Consider the following 23,877-nt stretch of genomic DNA (forward strand, 5'->3'; position numbering starts at 1 on the left):
CCGAAGTATGAGCAGAGACTCATTGGGACTGTGAGCAATGACAGTATTTTCTTAATTCAGTGTTTATGGTGACTTAATAGAAAATAACCACCATGAATAATGAGAATTGACTGCATGTGTTTAAAAGAAACACATTGGGGGAAAAAAAAACTATTGAAAATAAACAGTAAACGAGAGGGGAAACCAGGCAAAGATGAAGTAATATAATGATGAACAAAATAAACTATTAGAAATTGTACAATAAAAGAATATTGTAACTGAAACAAAAATATCATTAAATGAGATGAAGTCCCAACCAGACACAAAGAGAGAATTAGTGAATTTGAAGATAACAATTAAAAATTTACCCAGGGGCGCCTGGGTGGCTCAGTGGGTTAAGCCACTGCCTTTGGCTCAGGTCATGATCTTGGAGTCCTGGGATCCAGTCCCGCATCGGGCTCTCTGCTCAGCAGGGAGCCTGCTTCCTCCTGTCTCTCTGCCTGCCTCTCTGCCTGCTTGTGATCTCTCTCTGTCAAATAAATAAATAAAATCTTTAAAAAAAAAATTTACCCAAAATACAGCTCAAACTTCCAGGTACCTGATATGACAGAGCCTTTAAAAGATAGAGAACGAATAAAATATTCACTCTCTATGTACATGTAAGAGGAACTTTCAAAGAAGAGAATGGGGGACATAACATTTCAAATATTCCAGAAAGGAAATTCTGAGGACCAGAGTCCTCAGACTAGAATTGTGGCTGAAGAGAAAAAATAAAATACAGACCTACACATGTCATAGTCTTTGACATCAGAAGAATAGTCTGACATGAAAGAAAAGGGGAAAATACTAAAAGCTACCAGAGGAACAACAGATAACCCATAAAGGAATGAAAATTAGAATAAAGGCAGACACTTCTCCATCACCTAGAGTCTAGAAGATAATGAGTGCTAATGGAAAAGTGCTAGTGGAAAAGAAGTGTCAGTGCAGAATTTGGTACCCTCAACTATCAATCAATACTATAGGCAAAACCCACAACGTGCTCTGATGTACAAAGACAAGAGATTTCATTACCCACAGATTTTCACTAAAATAATTATTACAGGATGAGTTTCAGAAAGAAAAAGGTAGACTCTAAGAAACCATACAGGCATACAAAAAAAAAAAAACCAAAAAACAATGATGAGCCTGCAGGGGTGTGAGAGCGTGTCTGTGTATGCATGTATGTTTCGTTACTAATATTCCTAGTTCTCCATTCCTAATTAGCATATGAGAGTATGGAACTTTTCTAACCAAGTTAGACAATACCATATCAATGAGGAGCTTTGGCCACTGGAATATGAATTGAAATGATATATATTATTTTCAGGGAGAAACAATCAAGGTCAGTTTCATAATGGCCACACTCTTCTCCCTTGTAGTAGTGACCAAAGAGACCCTGTGTTCCAAAACGCGCTTCTCACAGGTGGTTTGGGAACCAGCAGCATTAGCATCAGCTGGGCTCACATGAGAACTGAAGAGTCTTGGGTTCCATCCAGGTCTGTAAATCAGAATCATCATTGTAAGGAGATCCCTCAGATGACACGTCTGTGCATTAAAGTTTGAGAAGCACTGTTCTATCAGTTAATACATCCTCTCCCAATATGAGTCACTGAGTTACCCCACAGATAACAGCTGCTGTGCAGAGTCAGAGATTCTATGAGTGTGAGATGAATCTTTACTGAATTAAGCTGAATAGATTTTGGAGATAGTCTGCATTTTCAAAATCACCTAATGGGGGGCACCTGGGTGGCTCAGTCAGTTAAGCATTAACCTTTGGCTCAGGTCATGATCTCAGGGTCCTGGGATCAAGCCCCGAGTCAGGTTCCTTGCTCAGTGGGGAATTGCTTGAGATTCCTTCTCTCCCTTTGCTGCCCTCTACCCCCAGCACAGATGCTCACTCCCTCTTGAACTCTCAAATAAGTAGAATCTTAAAAAAAAAAAAAAATCACCCAACCTATGCTGACAGCTGTAGTTAAGGTGGTGGTAGACAGAAGGGTCCCCCAAATATACCCATGCCCTAATCCCTATAACTTGAGAATATATGTCACATTGCATATCAAAAGGAATTTACCAAAGTAATTAAGGTTGCAGACCTTAAGACAGGAAGAGTGGCCTGAATTATCCAGGTGGGTCTAATCTAGTCATGTGACACCTTAAAAGCAAAGAATTTACAGCAGCTGGAGGCAGAAAAGATATGACCGAAGAAGTCAGAGAGACCACAGCATAGGAAGGCTTTTAAACACTGTGACTGGCTCTGAAGCCGAGGGGGCCCTGCTCAAGGACCAGAGAGAGAAACCTCTAGAAGCCTGTTGGCCTCCAGCTGACATCTAGCATGGAAAGAGGGACCTCTGCCCTACAACTGCAAAGAATTGAATTTGGCCAAAAACCCAAATGAACTTAGAAGTGGATTCATCTCCTGGCTCCAGAAAGCAACTTAGCCTTTCCAACACCTCGCTTTGGCCTCAAGAAAGAAAACTGAAGTAAGCCAGGGACCCGGTCAGCAACACTCTACCTGGACTTCTGTCTTCCAGAATTGTGAGATAATCAATCCGGGTTTATGGTAATGGTTAAGGGAGCAACAGAAAAATGAATAGTCATGGGGCTCCTGGGTGGCCGAATTGGTTGAGCATGTGCCCTTGGCTCAAGTTATGATCTTGAGGTCCTGAGACTGAGCCCTAATGTTGGGCTCCCTATTCGGAGGGGAGTCTGCTTGTCTCTCTTCCCACTGCCCCTCCCACCCATTCATTTGTGCTTGCTCTCTCTCAAATAAATAAATAAAATCTTTAAAAAAAAAAAGAAATTGAATACAGCCAGTAAACCAACGGTTGAACACAACTTGTTTTCAATTAATGTTTGTATATTAACAGCATTGTGGTGTTTAGTAGATATTAAGATCCTTGCAATATTTGAGAAGAGGATAGAAACACCAAATACAGTGAGATTTTTACAAAATTCAAGTTGATTATCAAAATTTCGAAAGTATTTAAAGAATGGAAATGCAATCTATAATTTTCAAACTAGCAGAAGAAATACTAGAAAACAAAGATAATCTTACCAACTTAATAGAAGTTCGGGAAGAAGGAAAAAAATAGCAAAGAAAAGCCAGAGTAAACAGAAAATACAAAACAAGATAGTGGTTGCTCAAACTTAACAAAGCAATTCCACAGTTTTTTCCAGTGATTGTTTCTATTCTCAGCCCCACACAAATTATATATATTCTCTTGATTCCATATCCTTGCCAATGCTTGATATTATATGACTTTAAATTGTCTAATCTTGTGGGTGTATTCCTGGAATATACCCAACTTGGTCACATATATTACACTTTTTGTATGTCTGGTTTGGGTTTCCTAATATTTTGTTCAGGTCTTTTGCATGTATGTTTATGAGTAATTTTCTTTCATATACAATCCTTATCTGGTTTTGATAAAATGGGAAGCGTTCCTTCTTTTTCTAGTCTTTGGAAGAATTTATTTCAGATTGTGATTGTCTGATCCTTTCATGTCTAGTAGACTTTGCTTGTAAAGTCATGAGCAAGATTTTTTTCTTTGTGAGAAGATTTTTAATTACTGACTGAATTTTTTTAAAGGCTATATGAAGTAAAGCATGGCAGTAAAAAGAATGAAATTTGGGGCCACACTTTCCGTGTTCAGTCTCGATGTTGAGTTACTAACTGTATAAAAGTCATTTAACCTCATGGTGCCTCAGTTGTCCCAGCTGTAAAATAGGACACGTAGTTGTGTCATGAGGACTGAGTGAGTTGATATAGGTAACCCACGTAGGACAGCACTAAATTCATAGTAAATGCTACATAAATGTTTATTTTTATTTTCATTATTTCTGTTTCTTCTTGAGCATTTTTTTCCTTTTGAACAAATTTTGCCTAATACTAAATTTTCATATGTTACGGGCATGGAGCTGGTCATGCTTTTCTGTTACTATCTTTTGTATCTGTGTTCCTTTTGTGTCCATTAATCGTGTTTGGGATTTGTTTTTTTCATCTTACTGTTTAATAACATTTTCAGAAATTCATCTACTTTAGTAGTCTTTTTAAGTGGCCAAACTTCAGCTTTCTTGAGTCTTTGGTTTCTATCTTTTCTGTTTCATTGATCTTTGTATTATTTGCATTTGCATTATTTATATTTCATCTGCTTTCTTTGGACTTTTTTATTGTGCTTTCCCTAATTCCTTAGGTTTGATGCTCAGTGTATTAAGTTTCAGACTATCTTGCTTCCTCATATAAATGTTCAACCAAATACTGCTTTGGTTGCTTCCCATAATGCAATAAAGAGAATTTCATTATTCAGTTCTAGGTATTTATAATTTGAAGCAAAAGTAATGGAAATTTGACAGTTATTTACTAGTCTATTAACTCCCAAATATATGGCAGTTTTCAAATAATCTTTATTGGTCTCTAACAGTTATATTGTAATTTTGTTTAAAGTGATTTTTTTAACTCAATTTCTTTGAAGTTTGTTAATATTTTCTTTATGACCTAATATCCACGTGTTGTTGGAGAAAACATGCAATCCCTGATCTAGAGGTGTAAGCTTCTATATATGAGTATATATCAAACATTTAAATATGCTTTTCAAATCTCTTACTTCAACGATTTTTTTTAACCTGCTCGAGAGAAGGATTTTTGAAGTGTTCTACTTTGTTGGTTAATTTGCCAATTTCACCTTGTGATCTCTTTGAATTCTTTTGAACATGTCCTATTAATAGATATGCATTCTAAAAAGGTTTTATCTTCCTGGGGAATTTTACCTTTATTCATAATGTAGTGACCATATTTATCAGTAGTAGTGCTTTTTGCCTCAAAATCTGTTTTGTCTGATATTATTATAGCTGGTCTACATTTCATTATGTTAGATTTATCCCATATATCATTTTCATTCTTTTACTTTCAATATATCTCTAAGTTTGAGTATCTTGTGTAACTTTACACAAGATTTGTGTAACAGATTAAATTGTAATCTGGACATCTTTGCTTTCTTCACTCTTAGCATTTACTATGATTAATGATAAAATTGGAATTGTGTCTACCAGCAGATTTTGGGATCTCTAGTTCCTACCTCAACATTTCTTTTTTTATTTTATTTTATTTTTAAGATTTTATTTATTTATTTGACAGAGATCACAAGTAGGCAGAGAGGCAGGCAGAGAGAGGGTGGGGGAAGCAGGCTCCCTGCTGAGCAGAGAGCCGGATGTGGGGCTCGAGATCCCAGGACCCTGAGATCATGACCTGAGCCGAAGGCAGAGGCTTTAACCCACTGAGCCACCCAGGCGCCCTTCAACATTTCTTTTTTCCTTTTTTGCCTTCTTTTAACTATTGAGACTTTTTTATTACAATTTTCCTTCTACTGGTTTTAAAATTATACATCATTTGCTATTCTTTTAACGGTTATTCTAAATCTCAATATGCATACTGAAGAGCTAAAGTTAAGTGGTATCTGTACCTGCCTACCAAACAATTCAAGTCTTTGAAAACATTTCTTAACTCTAATTACCCTCCTGGAAACTTATATGCCTTTTGTTGTCAAGTGTTTGGGCTCCATTTTTATTAACCCCACAGATTAGATGTTTTGTGTAGTCAGTGCTTTATACGGTCAGCTCATCTTTATTAGCCCCACAGATTACTCCATATAGTCAATGTTTATTTAGCTATACTTGAAATAGTCCATTTTCTTTGATCTCTATTCTTTCTTAAATCCTAGATATTCAAGGCTCATTTTTTTCTGTCTGGAGTACATCCTTTAGAAGTTCTTTCAGTGAGGGTTAAATGGAAATAAGTGCTCTTGGTTTTCTTGTTGTTTGTGTAAAGTATCTGTATTTAGTTCTCTTAAATATTAATTTTGCTGTGAAAATAATTATCTCTCTTAACACTTTAAAGAGGTGTTCATTGACTTCTAATTCCCATATTTGCTGTTGAGAAGCCAATTGTCATTCTAATTGTTTTTCCTTTGTCTTTTCTGTTACTTCTTTTATGATTTTATCTTTATTACTGGTATTCTTCAGTTAGCTATGATCTGTGTAGAACAGATCATTTGTTTATGCTGTTTGATTTTCATTGGACTTTCTGGTGCAGGATTTGTATTTTTAATTATTTTTAATTATTTTTCCAAGAAAATTCTTGGAAAATAATTTTCTCATGCTTTCTATATCTTTGCCTCTCTGTACTGTGTGTCTTCTGTAATTTCAACTCTTCTCTCCTTTTTTTTTTTAACTCTTCTCTCCATTTAACAATGTGTCTTCCTTACTGCCTAATGCCCTCCTTAATGCGCATCACCCCATCCCCCCTACCCACCTCGCCTTTCTTGACCCTCAGTTTGTTTCCTAGAGTCAAGAGTCTCTCATGATATTCTCCCCATCTATTAAGTTTCTAAGCCTTTCTGTATATTTCATTTGCCTACCTTCCATTTTAACATTTTTTAAAGAATTCTCCATTAGTGTATTAAATTTTATTTTGTATTCTGTGTCTGATAATTTTCCTACATGAATTTTTGTTTCCTTATTTTCTACTGTCTCCTTTTCATGTCACATTTTTTCCTCATATGTTTTGTGATATTTCTATGTGCTTTCATGATTGTTGAAATTTAAGACCACTTTCCTTGTAGCCTAGGTTAGTGTGTGTACTTTCTGGGAAAACTACATCTGCTTTTGAGGGAGAGGATGTTGGAATGGGGTAGTGATCAGAATGAATCAAGATCACTTTATACAAAGTTCTTCACTTTCCGTTTTGTGTGAATTGTGTCCCAGATTCTCTTGAGTCCTGTTATTAGGAATTCTGAAGGAGACTTTTGCCCCATTCCTCATTGGCAAGTTTCCTTGTTTTTCTCTGTGAAGCTGAGTGCTTTTGTTTTGCTGGTATCATCCCATTTTTGTTGTTGTTGTTTTTGTTTGTTAATACTCTGCTGTTCACAGAAGTTTTAGGTTCACAGCAAAATTAGGCAGAAAGATTTCCCATGTGCCTATGCCTAGCACAAGCAGAGTCTTCCTGACTAGCAACGACCTTCACTGGAGTGGGGGGTGCATTTATTATTATTTATTTATTTAAACACTTATTACAACCAATTGACCTACATTGACATATAATCACCCAAAGTCCATAGCTTACATTATGGCTCATTCTTGTTATTGTATATTCTATGGGTTTGGACAAATGGATAATTTCATACGTCCACCATTGTAGTATCATACAGAGAAGTTACAGTGCAGTAAAATTCCCTATGGTCTATCCATCACTCTCTTCTTCATAACCCAGAAACCACTAATCTCCTTACTATCTCCATATTTTGGCCTTTTGCAGAAACGAAGTGGGTTTTTTTCTCCCCTTTTCCTAGTCCTCTCTGAGGGTTTTGTCTTAAGGTCTAGGCATTAGGTGGGGAATCTTGATCCTCTTCCACAGCTTACAGTCCATAAATGTTATCCCTTGTACCCTGCTCTTAGAGGCTATGAAAATGGAAATCTCTAAACCACCAGGAAACCAGCAGATCCCTTTAGGATATCCATTAATTTCCTCTCTGAATTCATGTTTTCTCATTACTTTTGTCTCTGAGAAAAAACTCTTTGCCTACCCAGCTGTCCATTAACATTCTTTTATTTTATTTTTATGAATTATGGTGTTTTTAGGTGTTCTATGGTAAGAAGCTTCCTCAAAGAATCTAGTCCTACATTTTGTTACATCTAGAAGTCCCTTCATCCAGTCCTTGGTTGGATTAAGTAATAGATATCTGGCATAAAGTTTGTTCCAGGCTTACCATAGGCCCTTACTAAACCAAAAATAAAATACAGGTTGGTTAGTCCAAGGATGAAAGTAGTTACAGGGTGCTATGGCATCTCAGAGGGAGTTGCCTGGCACAGGCAGAGAATAGGAGGCCAGGGAAGATGACCAGGAAGTGATACCTAAGCTTTAAGGAGTCAGCTGGGTGAATATGAAGCCATATTGGATAAAATCAGTCAGAGGAACTCAGCATTGAGGGAATGACAAGTATTCCGATGTAAAGTGTGGGGAGGTTGGAGAGAAGTCTGGAGAACTGAGCCTCTAGAACAGAAAAGACCGGTCAGCTCCCGCAGGAACATGCTGAGGTATTTGTCACACTGCCACACCACGCTGAACAGGAAAAACAGGTTGAAAGAGTTCTAAGGAATACTGACAGAGTGCATCATGGCTCTTTCCTTTGTCACCTTGTCTGGATTCAGGCTTAAAGGGAAACAAAATATGAAGAGAAGTAATCTCTATCCAGAAGCTATCTTCTAATTTCAAATTTTCTGCCACTCTCCCTGTAATCCTGTAGCTTGATATAAGGCCTCAGTATCCACCCTCCTCCTTCAAATGGTAGAGCATCACAAAGTCAGGGAGTATATCCGACTATTCCCCATAGCCTGGTCTTTGGCAAGGTGTCTGTTTTTTTGAACATAGTAATTAACAGTTATTGGGATTGATTAAGTAGAAAGCATTATTATTCATCCAAAACTGACTCTAGATAAGTTGAATCCATCTGCATCCCTCTTTACTTTGCCTCCTGCTGCCCACTGAAGGAAATGGAAGGTTTACATGCAGAGGACAAGAGAATCAACTTTGGAGCAATGAGCTCTTCAAGATGAGTCTGGAGCTCGGAGGCCACGCTTTAAGTTCAAAGGACAACCTGAAAACACTGGGGTTTAGGGGTCAGAAAATATATTTCTCTAATTCCTTTTTGTTTTCTTAAATACAATCTGTGGTCCAAGATCAACAACTAAGAAGTATGAGCACATAGGAACAAAGCTGAGTGTTGTCATCCATTAAACTTATAACCCAGTACATTTGGCACGTGATATTGTTTGATTAGATTCATATGTTAAGGCATTCGGATCGGTCACTTTAATTAAAATGATGTTTAAACAAATAAATAAAGTATTTCTGGAGATAGCAAGACAATGGGGAAGGCAAACCTGGATTAAAAAAACACCAGTCTGAGGTCCCCTCTGATGTCCCCCTAAAGCTGTGTAGCCCAATACTTCCATGGTATTGGAATAATAGCAATAGCAAACATTTGTTGAGTACTTTACCATGTGCCCATATGGATTTAAACTTACCTTAACCATTTATGTTCCCATTAGCCCACAAATCTACCATAGGACAGTACCAGCCACCTTTCAACCAGGGTAAATCTTGAGACCCTAGGCAGGGATAGACCTTTCCCTTTCATTTAAGAGCTGACTCCTTTCACTGTGTTCTGAAAATGGCACCCAATGGTCCAATCAATGGCTGTAACTAGAAGCTGGCGAGAGAAGGATTAAAGGAGCAGTGATGGACCCATCCTCCTGGGCGAGGTCAAAGAGAGAAGAGAGAAGGCAGAGATATGATTAGTGATGCATGTAGGTCCTAAAGCCCCTAGGAGTAAAAGAAGGGGAAAAGGAAGGAAATTTAGAAGGCGAACTGGGAAAAGATAGCAAAGAACTTCTAGGTCCTTACCCAAAGAGTGCCTAGAGGTTATTTCAAGCCATTCACAGTACTGTATCACCTGCCTCCAAAAAGGAGCCCTGATTAGATACAGTGCCAGGAAAACAGACAAGCTCTCGGATTCAGTGGCAGCCAAAATGCAGTGAAGCTTGCAGGCCACATTCAGGGGGTTTGTGCCAGACAGTGATGGAGAGAAGGTGAGGCAAGAATGTGGGGGTTTCCTCTCAATTTTCTAACATGGTATTTATCCTGAATTGCTCTAGACAGTGTCCTTTTTCATTTTTCTTTCAAGTGACTGGTACAAACCCCGCATATTCTGGAAGATAATTTCAGTCTTCATATTTGCTCCTTTGTAATATGCCAAGCTATAGTACCCTTTCCCAATAAATAGAAACACAGTGAAATTGTTATGCAGTCATGACAGTTTAAGTATTTATCGGCTAAAATAGTCCCCTTGTATAGTCTTTCCTCTAATCTGACTCTCTGCCACAAATATTTTGGTAAATGCAGTTTGAAAACAACAACAACCGAAAAAAAAAAAAAAAAAAACCCTATGTAATTGTGTGCTTATAAAATGAAATTGTATGCCATGTCCCAAAAAAGATTACAAATGACCACTTCCAATATGCTAATTTGGAAGGGGAGGGGAAAACGTTTATTTTAAAACTATAAAAATATTGTAAAAAGGGAGAAATGCTGATTTAAGAAAAGATACTGCTAAATTGGAGCTAATTCAAAGAAAGGGACTAAAAATAATAAAAGGCTTCAAGGAATGAATATTTTCAAAATTGAGAGAATTTAAAGAGTCTAACATGACAAACTACAACCAGTCTTACAAATACCTCTGGGGAATTGGATTCCAAGAGTCTGCATTATTCAAAGGAGAAAAAAATAAAAGTACTGAAATATAAAGCTACCCAAAGGAAAAAAAAAATGAACTTATAAAACTAAATGTTTTAAATGTTTTTTGCTTAGATCAGCTCTCAGATGCCTGGAGTCATTAAAAACTAGCCAGGCGGGACGCCTGGGTGGCTCAGTTGGTTAAGCAGCTGCCTTCGGCTCAGGTCATGATCCCAGCGTCCTGGGATCGAGTCCCACATCGGGCTCCTTGCTCATCAGGGAGCCTGCTTCTCCCTCTGCCTTCTGCCTGCCATTCTGTCTGCCTGTGCTTGCTCTCTCTCCCTCTCTCTCTCTGACAATAAATAAATAAAATCTTAAAAAAAAAAAAAAACTAGCCAGGCAAAGCATTTGTTTCCAGATAACAAGCTCTAATCGAGTAAGTAGGGTGTGGTTAATGATTTATTATATCATTCATTTTTGCATCTCTTATGTCTGGACCTGAATGACACACTGGAGTGGTTTAGAGCTATTCAGTATACCCGTAGTCAGTGTTCACTTAGGAGGCACAGAGTAGGGCACAGCCAAAGTTTGAATAAACTAGAGAGTTCCATACTATTTTACAGGGCCCCAAATCTATAAAGATGTTCTTTGATTGAGCCTTAACCTGATCCAGAGTAAGGCATTAAAATGGTTAATGGTTAGTTTTTGTGGGGACTTATTTCCCTTAAAGATATTTTCCAAACGTGTTGACAGTTTGGAAGAAGAATAAAGAAAATCAGCACATCTTTTACACCAGGAAAAAATGAGAACAAAAACAAGGACTTTTAAATAGGCCTTGTATAGGAAAATGTCGTGTCCTAAGAAAGTCTGTTGGCATTTTCAAAAAGGAGGAAGAACGAGCCAAGAATGACCTCTACCTCCTATAGCACCACCCTCCAGAATGGACCCTATTTTCTGTACTTTGCACTCACAATGATGTGTTGGAGATTTAAATATTATGTTCTTGAAATATAATAGAATTGCCTCCATACAGACTGTCTAGACAGGGCAGGGATGTCTGTTTAATTTCATTTTATGTAGCAGCTAACAGTCTTTTACAAATAAATGATTTTGATGATGATGTTGATGTTACTGTAAGCAGGTGGCCAGAATTTGGGGGATAAAGCTTGATACCTTAACATTAGCCCTTTATAGTGCATGCATATAACATGGAGTGTTATATAAATTTACAAATGTCTGGCTATTTATTGAATAATAAATAATTTCAGCACATTTTATGTTTCTTAATATTACCCTGTTAAATTTGTTGATGTGAAGGAGGAAATATCAATCTGCCTATTCAGAAAGCAGGCAGGAATCCCTACTCACTTTCCTAGTGTCTGAAATGCACAAGTATTCTTGTATATTTGTATTTTAAAGAAAGGGTATTTAGATGTCCCAGCAATGAGAAAGCTATCAAGATTTAGATTTCCTGAAGAGATGAGAAAATAGAGTTGGAGTTTCTACAATGAAAAATAGCACCATCTGTTTCATTTAGTTCATGTGTTAGTCACTCATTCTTTTAACAAACACTTGAGTACTATTCTATGAAAGCAACCCCAGCCAAAGATTCCTGTCCTTCTGGAGCTTATGCTTCTGCAGAAGGAGACAGACCAATTAAAATGAGCATGATAAAGGAGTAAATTATATGGTATACTTGAAAGTGATTGTGACAGGGAAAAAGGAAAAAGTCTGAGAGTATAAGTAGGAATCAGTAATGGGAGTGGATGTTGCAATTTTTACGGAGATTACTCAGGGTAGGTCTATTTTGAGAAGGTGATATTTGAGCAAAAACTTGATGGAGGTGAGGTAATTAGCCACTTGGAATCTGAGCAAAGAAAATTCTAGGCAGAGAGAATAGATAAAACTTGTGTCCTAATGTAAAAGCATTCCTGTAGTGTTCAAGAGAGAGCTGGGAATCCAGTGTGGCTAGAACCAAGTGAAAAATGATGACAGTAGGAGGTGATGGGGCCAGATCTTTACCTCCAGCTGAGATGAAGATTTTGGCTTTTATCTGAGTGAATGGCGAAGTTGTAGCAGAAAGTTTATACAATTTGCTCTGTGCTTTAATAAGCTCATTCTGGCTGCTACACTGACAAAAGTCTCTAGGAGAGCAGGGTAGAAAACAGACCATCAGTTAGGAGACTATGGCAATAATGCAGGTGACATAATGATGTCTCAGACTAGGCTGTGGTCAGAGTCTACATACTTCGTCTAAAAAACCAGTCTTTCCCAATGGATCGGATGTGGGAGTCAAGGATGACTCTAAGGCAGTGGTTCATAAAGTGTGGTCACCAAACTAGCGGCATTAGAATCATCAGAGAACTTGTAGAAATGCATATTCTTGGACCTCACCCCAGATCTACTGAATCAGAAACTCTGGAGGGTGGGGCCCCCAGCAACCTTGTATTTTTCATAAGCCCTCCAGGTGTCTCTGATACATTCTCAAGCTTGAGAACCACTGCCTGAAAAGAATGGAGTTGACTGTGACTGGGAAGGATCTGGGGAGGGAACAGATCCAGGGAGAGGAAAAGGATCAGGGGCTCAGGTTTGGACCGGTGAGCTGGTGATGTTTTAGACATCCAGATGGTGAGGAAGCCCTTGTGTATCAAAGTCTGAAATTCAGGAGAAAAGTCTGAGATGGGAATAGAAATTGAAACATTGGTTCTGTTTCTGAGAATTAAATACCATATTATGTGGGTTGTATCAGTGGATATTTGCTGTTTAGTTGTTTCTCCTTAACTTTTTTTTAAATATTATCTTTATAATTTTATTTTTTTATATTTTATATTAAATTTTGTGAGTTAACACACAATACAAATTGGTTTCTGAAGTAGAGATTCAGTGATTCATCACTTACCTATAATACCCAGTGCTCATCACTGTAAGTGCCCTCTTTAATCCCAATCATCCTTCTAGCCTATCCCCCACCAACCTTCCTCCACCAATCCTTGGTTTGTTTCTCCATCATCAAGAGTCCCTTATGGCTTGTGGGCTTATTTCCCTCTCTCCTTTTTTTCTTTTCCCCCTTCCTATATGGTCGTCTGTTTTTCTTCTTAAATTCCACATATGAGTGAGTTCATATGGTATTTGTCTTCCTCTGACTGACTGACTTCATTTAGCATAATCTTCTCTAGCTCATCCACATCATTGCAAATGGAAGATGTCATCTCTTTTTAATGGCTGAATAATATTCCTGTGTGTGTGTGTGTCTGTGTGTGTCTGTGGGTATACCAAATCTTCTTTATCCATTCATCAATCAATGGATGTTTGGGCTCTCTCCATACTTACCTAGCAGGGGAAATACCATGTATCACCCAAACTCTGAATAAAAAAAGCAGAGAGCCAAGTAATGGAGTACAAAAATATATAAACGGGGCAGCCTGCCATCTACTTAAGTGTGCTAAGACATTTTTAAGTTTTAGGCGTATATTTTTCCAGATCCTCCATCCATTTATTGTTGAAGGAAACTTATAATCTCTTCCTAGTTTACCATCAGTACATCGAGGATTCCCAATGTTTCTAGGATAAAAACTGAGAACTAGTAGGTGGTTTTTCTAAAGTCATCAAGTAGCTGATAAATTTCTCTATATGTTCATATCATGAAGTAGCACTCCCAAATTGCTAGCAAATAGAGCAAATGCCTTACTAAGAAGCTCTGTTTTCCTGCATGGAATGTTTATGAGGAATGAGTGGATAGGGCAGGATGAAGGGGCAATAAAAAATTCAGAAGAACAGTTGCAAGATAGGGAAGTAGAGTGGGAAGCATAGATTTCTTCCATGGCTACAGTTCATGTGACCACCTAAATACACTTTCTGTGTTTTCTTGATTATTATCAGTTATTAATAGTGACTCTGTAAATAAAACCATGGAATCAGAATATGGCACTCCTATAATATATTAAGTGAAACAGCAAAAATTACCAGAAGTGGTCAACCATCGAATGACAGAGGTAAAGCAGAGACATGTCCCTCTGGAAAGAAAATGTCTTCCTTAAAAAGAGAGAAAATAAAGAAAAAGTAGTGTTTCTCCTGACCCCGAATCTATTTTCTGTATTATTTTTTCAAAAACCATCTTAAAGGCCTTTCAGATGCTCCCACCTTAGCTGCTGAGAGATCATCTTTTATATTCCACCCAGTGGGTAAACTCTGGAAAGCCTAACTCTCTTTTATCCCACAATGTAATCTGATCCACCTATCATCATCAGGGGACATCTGGGATCCATCTTATCTTTCCCACTGGCTAGTTGATTAACCAGAAAGTGTTTTGAATTGGATTCATATATGGCAGAACTCCACGGATTTTATGAATTATAACGGGAGCAAATGAAAGGTCAGATTTTTATTTCTGTCCTTTTAAAGAAAAAAATTCTGTTGCCGTTCACATCGAGTATTTAAAAATTGGAGAGAAAAACTGTGATATTGTATTAACGGCTAAATACAGTAATTCATGGGATCCTCTGACTATTTTAAACAAAATACATTTTTTTTTCAGAGTGAGGAAGTCCTGAGTCAGTATCCTGATACAGGCTTGTCAATCCACAGGCATATTACGATTAGTTGGAAATAGACAGAAGGCCAGGGAAAATGTTAGATTGCTCTTTCTTGCCCCATCTCCATTTGATGGCATTTCTAGAGACATAAGAGAGGCTGGAAGTTGGGGACCTTTAATCCAGGGCATCGTTCCCACACCACGTTTTTTTGCCATATTCCTGATGGAGGATGTGTCTGGTTCAAATAGCCACTAGACTTTTCAATAATCTTGTTTTCATCATTACTACCTATGAGCCAGGTTCAGTGCATAAGTATATAAATAATTCACTTGTTTTCTTCTTTCATTATCCCAACTGAAAACTCATGATTCTTACTACTAAGATTTTAGGAGACCCAAAATCACAATGTTCATATCCAGTACCTTCTACATTCAGTATAACCTAAGGAAAACCACATCTCATGGGCAGAGCTGATGACATGGTATCATAAAGCATCTCTCCAGAAGCTAATATTTCAAAGGTGATGCCCAGGATAAGACAGAAAATATTTTTTTCAAAACAATTAGGGCATCAGTTTCTAAATCTGATTTCTGGGGGAATAAGAAAAATAGTGGTCTCATAACCAAATTATAATTAAAAGCTAAAAACTTGGTACAGGGCGAATCTCTATACAAATGAGAGCTGTTCTGTTGCAATTATTATGATCATACTGGTGGGACAAGAAGCTAAGATGATTCTGCTTGAGTTTCCGCTCCTGCAGCTGGGTGATCCCAGCTGTATCAGGGGTTCAACGAGGGTCTTGAACTATGCTTGAGATGTTTTGGGTTCAACAAAGAAGCTTTTGCCAAATCCTTCTTCCCTTAATTTTTAAACATGTGTATTTCAAGGGAAATTTGATTCATATGTTTCTGATTCATTTACACTTAAATCATCAAAATGTTATTTTGTAAGAGCTATTTGATGTCCAAGAAGCTTTCTGAACCTGTTTTATAAGTCCTCTTAAGTCCTTTTTCTTAAAACAGGAAGTTGCATTTTGCCAAGTACAAATAAACTAAAACATTAAAAAGGTTCAAGTTCAGTTTCCAACTCTCAACGCCAGGTTTTAAGTACATTCTCAATTTAGCAAAATGTATTTTCCCACCCCTACAAAAATATGGGTGGAAGAAAAGGCAGCAATGATAAAAGTGAATTAAGGAATTCCCAAGCATTATTATTCTCAGAGACATTTCTCCACTTGTGAAAGTTCACGAAACCTGTAACAGATACTCTTGCGCCGATTAGATATAGGTGACTTGAGAACAGGACCAACAGTCAGCTCCTCGATTCTCTGTTTACTGTTTTCATCACAGAAAAAGAAAACCTAAAAGTGTTAATATTATAACTTTTTGCTTATTTTACTTTTGAATGCCTTTGAGTCTTCTTTATTTTAGTAAAGATGGCAAGACTCAACACATTTGGTTGAATAGAAGAGAGTCTAAGAGACTAGGCAGTTTTATGTCCATACTAAGATGATGTAACATCAATTTAAAAACTTAACTGACACTCTTCTCAGAATTGGATAAATGAAGAAAATTATCTCTGGTTCATACTAAGAGGTCTCTTAATTATATATTACCCTCATTACTTTAATGCAGAGATGATTCAGCCTGACCCTGTAATTCCCTTACCACTGATTCACTTTCATTTCTAGAAAAAAGAGATAAAGATTAATTATGAGAGGGGTTTGTGACCATTCTAAACAATTTCCCCAGAGTTATACTTTCCTCAGTCCACTTCAACATTTCTTTTGTGCTACTGAGAAATCATGTGATTCTTGAGATGGCAGATATTATGCAACTGAAAACACTTAATTTAAACATCATTGACAGGGGGTGCCAAGTGGCTCAGTCAGTTGAATGTCCAACTCTTGTATTCAGCTCAGGTCACGATCTCAGGGTCATGAGATCAAGTCCCCTGTCAGGTTCCATACTCAGCGGGGAGTCTGCCTGAAATTCTCTCTCCCTCTCCCTCGCCCCCCCCCCCCAACTCATACGCACTCTCTCTCTCAGAAAAAGTAAAATAAAATAAAATAAAATAAACATTATTAACTAAGCTATCAGTTCTGCTGTGGGAACTCACATGCAGTGGCCACCAAAGAAACTTGTTGATCATAGATAGCAGCTTTTATTAACAGTCTCTGTTGGGTCTCAGATGGGGGAAGTTTAGGAAGAGGATGTGTAGATTGGAGGGCAATGTTCAGTCATAGGGTTATCTCAGGACAGAAGCTAGTGAATGAGGGCTAAGCAGAGACTAGTAGGATTTGTAAACAAGTTGTGGTCTTGTTTTTAACATGAACCCATGAAGAGTGACTGTTAAAATCTGTTTTTGCTTTTATTTTGGAATACATGTTCTGAAAGGAGCCTGCATTAAAACACTGAAGTTCAGACAGTTTGTGTTACTATCGTACAACTTACCTGTTGTGTGATTCATGGCATAGTTTTGTAGGGTGTGGTTTTGTTTTAGTTCTCATGAGGAAAGACTAAATATCACAAAAGACAAAGTATAGCATGCTTATTAACTGATAGAGTTTTTAAAAGTTTTTAAGTTGTAGCCTATCATTTACAAAATTAATAAGTAATGAATTTTAATTATACTTTTTTTCAGACAATATTTGAAATCACTTAAGCCTCATTGGGTACCTATGTGTCTATACCTATATTATATAATTTTTTTCCTTTAATACTATGTTTTATTCACTCCAAGAACATGTATTATAATATCAGTAAAATACCTTTGAGATTTTGTATTGCATTTTAAACTATTTTGTGTTCATCTTAAATAAGTGTGTGTTTATCCACCATCTTGCCTAGAAAGAATTTATGCTGCCCCAAATATTAAAACCTTACATGCGGCTTGATATTACCACTAAAGTTTGAAAAAAGAGTCAGGAATTCCCTTTTATAAAATAGAGTAATGCTATTCTCCCCGTGCTTCTTTAAAGAGATTTTCAGAGAAAGAAACCTTGTATAAGAAGAACCCTTAAGGGCACCTGGGTGGCTCAGTGGGTTAAGCCGCTGCCTTCGGCTCAGGTCGTGATCCCAGAGTCCTGGGATCGAGTCCCGCATCGGGCTCGCTGCTCAGCAGGAAGCCTGCTTCCCTTCCTCTCTCTCTGCCTGCCTCTCTGCCTACTTGTGATCTCTCTCTGTCAAATAAATAAATAAAATCTTTTAAAAAAAAAAAAAAAAAAAAGAAAAGAAGAACCCTTAAAAATGATGATGTGGTAACCAAGACCTGCTAAAGGTCACATGCAAACCCCTATTGGAGGTTTTTTAAAAATTATAGTAAAAGCCTTTCAACAAATGGATAGGCTTTTTTTTTTTTTTTTAAGATTTTATTTATCTGAGAGTGAGAAAGAGAGAGAAAGCATGAGTGGGGTGTAGGGACAGAGGAGGATGGACAAGTAGACTCCCTGCTGAGCAGGGAGCCCAAAGTGGGACTCCATCCCAGGACCCTGGGATCATGACCTGAGCCAAAGCCAGATGCTTAATTGAGCCACCCAGGCTCCGCAACGAATGGATATTCTATAATCTTCCATACTAAATTCTAATCTGAACACATGGAGAATGAAATAAATATATCCAAAAGGCTTTCTGAGGAATGGGTGATTCTTGCCTTTTAAAGTTGAGTATCATTTGCTTTCACTAAAATGTATCAGGTTTTAGATAATAGCCATCCTGAGTTATAGTTTTAATTTTAAAATTCCCTTTATAAGATATACATTTAAAGCATTCTTATTTTCCACTGGTCTCTGCCAATGTGATTTAAAATTCAAATTCAGAGAATCTCATAATTCTCCAGCTTTTTCTCTTCAGTGGCTTCATTGAATAATCATAGTAATAGCTACCATGTACTTTCTTCCTTATGCCAGTATTTGGCTGACATAAGCCCATGAAATTCTCACAGTGACCTTGAGGGCTAAGTAGTAGTATTGCCTCTATTTAAACAAAAGGAAACCTAGTCTCAGAGAGACCCACTATATCGTAGTTTTGCTCCCATCTGAGAAGTCCAAACCTTTGCACTCTGCTGTGTTGCCTTATGCTAAGGAAATTCTGATATAAATGCTCTTTTCTCTTTTTTGCTCCCCATATTTAATTCTAAATACTGTGCAGCCTAAGTTTTAGAAAAACTCACAATTACACAAAAAATGTTTGAAGGAAACTATTACAGCTTTGTGCTGTGAGCTGTTATAGTACTGTCATAGCTTTCATTATTAGGACTGAAAGCAGCAGACATGTTTTTTGACTAACCCTCTGACTTTAGTAAGGTCTACTGGAGTTATAAGGAAATCTAAATGGTATTTCATTAAGGAGGGATCCGTGGACCCAATCAACATATTTCAGAAAATAGATTCCAGGGTGGCGACTTTACCAACAAAATGAGTATCAATGAGATCGATCTCAAGTTGATTACTTTTCCATTTAGCTTTAATCCAAAAATATATTTCCAGGTGATTACTTTCTCAAAGCTCTACATTGTTCAAAGCCGAAGAATCCTATGATCCCTCATGATATAGAAGTGTCCATCTCTAACACCAGGACATTTGTGTTGTTTTCTAAGACTTTGACAGACCACATGGCTGCACCAGTTCTCTGTTTGGGCTGCCCTTTCACCTGTGTGTCCCTCCCACCTCTCTTCTCCAGGACTGCCCCCCAGAAGCAGGCGACTTCCGGGCTCAGCAATGCTCCGCTCACAATGATGTCAAGCACCATGGCCAGTTTATGAATGGCTTCCTGTGTCTAATGACCCTGACAACCCATGTTCACTCAAATGCCAAGCCAAAGGAACAACCCTGGTTGTTGAACTTGCACCTAAAGTCTTAGATGGCACCCGTTGCTACACAGAGTCTTTGGATATGTGCATCAGTGGTTTGTGCCAAGTAAGTGCTGGTTTCTTTCCATTCTATTTTTCCAGAAGGTTTTAGTGTCTCTGTGTAAATAGCTTTTGTATAGTCCTGCTATCTCAATCATTCAGTGTCCCTTTCTCTAGAGTTTATGAAGGATGACAGATTTGAAAATTGAGGTTTAATTTCAGTTGAAACTACAAATGTTGTAGTTTATGTTAAGGAAAAGAGGGCTGGAATTGTTTTTACTTTCTTTGAGTCTCTGCTGAATATGAAAGGCTGAAAGTTCTTGACTGTGTGTGTCAGTTTTGTATTAGACTCCGAAATTGCCTCTACCTTGGTTGTCCCTGAAATGTATTTGTATGTGCATGTGTGGCGTGCGTGCATGTGTGCGTGTGCGTGTGTGTGTGTGTGTTTGGAGGTATCGATTTTCATTTACTTAGAGCTTCAGAATACTTTGGGTAAGATTAGCTCTGAAGTTGCCACGTGAACTCTGGGCAAATTTATTTCTTCATTATTATAACTGTAATTTTGTTGAAAGTTCAGGCAAACTCCTGAAAGGCATGGAAGTGTGAGCTAAGTCAGATTTCCTCCAGGCAAGTCTTTAAAATAGGGATAATAAAGAGGTCTGATTTCTGGTATCAATTTATCAGTTGGGTGGGGAGTTAGTAAGAAGAGAGAAAGTTAGTAGTTAATATGTTTGCGATGTATTTGCCATCTTCAATCTTGGGTTAGGGTGACCAACCTAGTTTTTGGGGCAGGCCGTTGCTAGAATTTCCTGTGTGCTATAATTGACCATATACTTTTTGTATTTCACTAAGTAGACATTTTGAGAATCTTTGCTTCTTCCAAGACAATATTGGTTGAAATTTTTCTCTCTTCAGAATCTCTAATATCTCAGCTAGCAATATAAGATTAAGCGTTAAAATGTGTTTCAGTAATTTGTCTTTTCAAATTCACATGTTTGTTTAAAACCTAAACCTATATTTACATATAAAAGGAATAACTGTAATATGAATTACTACAAGAAACGTGAGGTGTCCTGAATGATTTTCTGTATACGAGAGGCAAGACAGACATGCTAAACCTTCATAAAATCTAACATCATGAGACAGGGAAATTGTGGCATGTCCACGCACTTCCCAAGTGGAAGGATCAAGGTAATATATACATGTCTATGAATGACTTTATATACAAGAGATATGTGAATTTCAGATACAAATTGGAATATAGAATCTTAACTATTTTAGAGATAGGAAAAGCCTAAGGGATTATCTAGTCAATGTCCTAAAAAACCAAAGATATTACTTGTGATATTTGGTGCTTGCTTCCTTCTCTGGCATTTTCACTGGTGTGGAATTGTGAAATCCGTAACAGCTTTGGGAATAATAAAGAATTGTAAAGCAAATGCATGTAGAAAAGAAGCTATGTTGTAGGGAATGGCAAATAAAATAATAATTTCTTATGTTTTTTTCCTACTGGAGTAAAACCAGACAGAGTTCCATTTTGTACATTGAGAAAAAAAAAAAAACAGAATAATTACATGATTTTTCTGAAAGTTATATGATTGATCATGAAAGGGAACTAAATTCCCGGTCTCCTGATACCTAGTCCAAAGCTGTTTGTACTGTATTACACTGATGAATGGACCAAAATAAACAAGACAGGTCAGCAAATTAGGTTTCATTTATTTCTGTGGTATGGAAGTTCAACGTGGCCTCTTTCTTTCCTCGACTAATCCTGCCAGCTGGCCTCATATATGTTGGCAACCGAAAGGGAATCCTATCTCAGCAGTGAAAGTAAGAATTTTATATATAGTAAATATGGAGTAATAGTGCTGGACGTTTGGTTTACAAGTATAAGATGCCTCCTTCACTTCAATTCCTTTGAGTGTAACTTTTTAGATTGGGGGGGGTGGAAAATGTAAATTATAGAGTATCTGAAAAGAATATCTAAAAGGGGCAAAAGCATGGGAAAGGAGATGAAATAATTGGGATTGCTTTTAGGCACTAACACGCTGTTTGGCTAGAGAGCAGGGCACCCCCAAGGTCTACTGTAAGAAGACAGAGAGGTTGTTTGGGAGAAAATCATAGATGCTTGAATCGCAGATGGACAGGACTCTGCAAACAGTGGGTGGCTAAGAGAGTGTTTTGGTGGAGAAAAAGCATAGTCAGAGCTCTGTCTTAAAAAGATTAATATGGCTGCAGTTGTCGGACTTTGAAATGCAAGGCCCTAAAACCAAGGAATCCATCTGGAAGGAGGCTCTTAGATCAGCCAAGGTGAGGCAAAGTATGAGCCTGGGTCAGGGCAGTGACAGTGAGGAAATAGTAAGAAAACTAAGCGTAAAACTAGGAAGGAATTTTCATTTTGATTAAAACTAGGGCAAAGGGTAGAAAGCAATAAATCAAATTAATCATGCTCAGGGGATCAAAATTACAACTCGATATGAATTATAATGGATATAATTTTGGATTCTTGCTACCATTACTGTAACAGCCTGTATTTTCATGTTTAGAGCCTACTTCAGCTTTATAAAAAAGAGGGAAGGGACAGATGATTGCAAGATGACAGAGGAATAAAGATGGAATGTTTAAATGCAGTGTATACATTTTTAGAAGGACAAAAGTAGAGTCAGTCAGTGTAAGAAAAGCACTCACTACTACTTCATAGAGTTTAAATGCATAAATTCTTTTCTACTTAGAAAAAAATTCCTTTATTTAGCTTATATCTGTGTATTTGTATTTTTAGTCTTTGGTAAGTAACATTAAGAAAAAGTCATATTTTCATAATTTTTGAAACTGTCAGGAGTCTCAATGCTAAATGAAATGTGCACTTTTTCACTTGAACAGTTTCTCCTAGTTTCCAAAAAAAAAAAAAAAATCATTTTCTCTGCTCTATTTTCCCTCATTTCTACAACATTTGTTGGGGATTCTTAGCTCTTTCTCTGGTTTTCTTTCTGCCTGATTATAACTTTCTTGGCAAGCTGTTTCAAGTATTTTTGATGCTTGACAGATATAAATTATAAGTATAAAGAAGCAAATATCTAGCTTTGGACATAGCCTTGCTTTGATAGAAATGACAGCGTAACTACAGAGAGTTGTCATTCATAAGTACTAATTATTTCTGTTAATACCTGTTTTAATGCTCAAGTAAGAACCACTTCCTCAACTGGACCTTTTACTATTAAGCTATTAAATACAACTATTAAACTATTAAATACAACTATTAAACTACTGAATACGACTGTGGAGTCTTAACCCTTTCTAGCCAGGAGATACCTTAGCAATCCATAGAGAAGGAAACTGAGACCAGAAAATGTCCCAAGGTGATAATTGAGTGGCTTGTCTCTATTGTTGGGGATTTGCTTCAGGAAAATTCTAGAATCATCGCCATTTATAATAATGCCTTATTCTTAGTAATATTGGAGCGTCCTATTAGGCAGTATAATCATTCATAATAGCAATATTAATCATAAAGTAGCTTCCATTTTTGAGTGACTACCATACCTAGGCATTTTTTGTCTATTTTTTTCTAATACAATTGACCCTTGAACAGCATGGGTTCAAACTTCATGGGTCCATTTACACATGGATTTTTTTTTTAACAAATTACATTAGAAAAAATTTGGAAATTTGCAACAATTTGAAAAAAAATCCGCAGAAGAAACCAAGTAGCCTAGAAATTTCAAAAAAATTAAGAAAAAGTTAGCTATGTCATGAATGCATGAAATATAGGTAGAGGTAGTCTATTTTATCATTTACTAATGTAGGACACACACAAATCTATCATAAAAAGTTAAAACCTATCAAAACTCACACACAAACACAGATTGTACAGGATCTCTGCATTTCGGACGTTGAGTGTTAATAATACCCACACCACCTACAGTGTTTTGTATCAGTAAAGCAATATTGATGGAGACATTTCATCTTGTAAACAGGTGACATAAACTTACTGTATTGGTAAATTGCAGTACAGTCCAGAAAATGTATTTTCCTTATGATTTCCTCAACATTTTCTTTTCTCTAGCTTACTTTATTATAAGAATACAGTCCATCATACATATAACACGTGAAATATTTGTTAATCAATGGTTTATGTTATGGGTAAGGCTTCCAGTCAATGGTAGGCTGCAAGTAGTTAAGTTTTTGAAGAGTCAAAGG

General features: G+C 37.1%; 1 protein-coding gene across 1 annotated transcript in view; it reads left to right on the plus strand.

The window, feature by feature from the left end:
• The window catches only part of ADAMTSL1 (ADAMTS like 1), a 932,409-nt gene that overhangs the window by 590,092 nt on the left and 318,440 nt on the right, over positions 1-23,877 (plus strand). Inside the window, 2 exon segments of the mRNA XM_047700005.1 lie at positions 19,515-19,587; positions 19,590-19,750. Coding sequence (XP_047555961.1) covers positions 19,515-19,587; positions 19,590-19,750 — 234 coding nt within the window.

The sequence above is a fragment of the Lutra lutra genome, chromosome 13 (genome assembly GCF_902655055.1).
Source record: "Lutra lutra chromosome 13, mLutLut1.2, whole genome shotgun sequence".
NCBI lineage: Eukaryota > Metazoa > Chordata > Mammalia > Carnivora > Mustelidae > Lutra > Lutra lutra.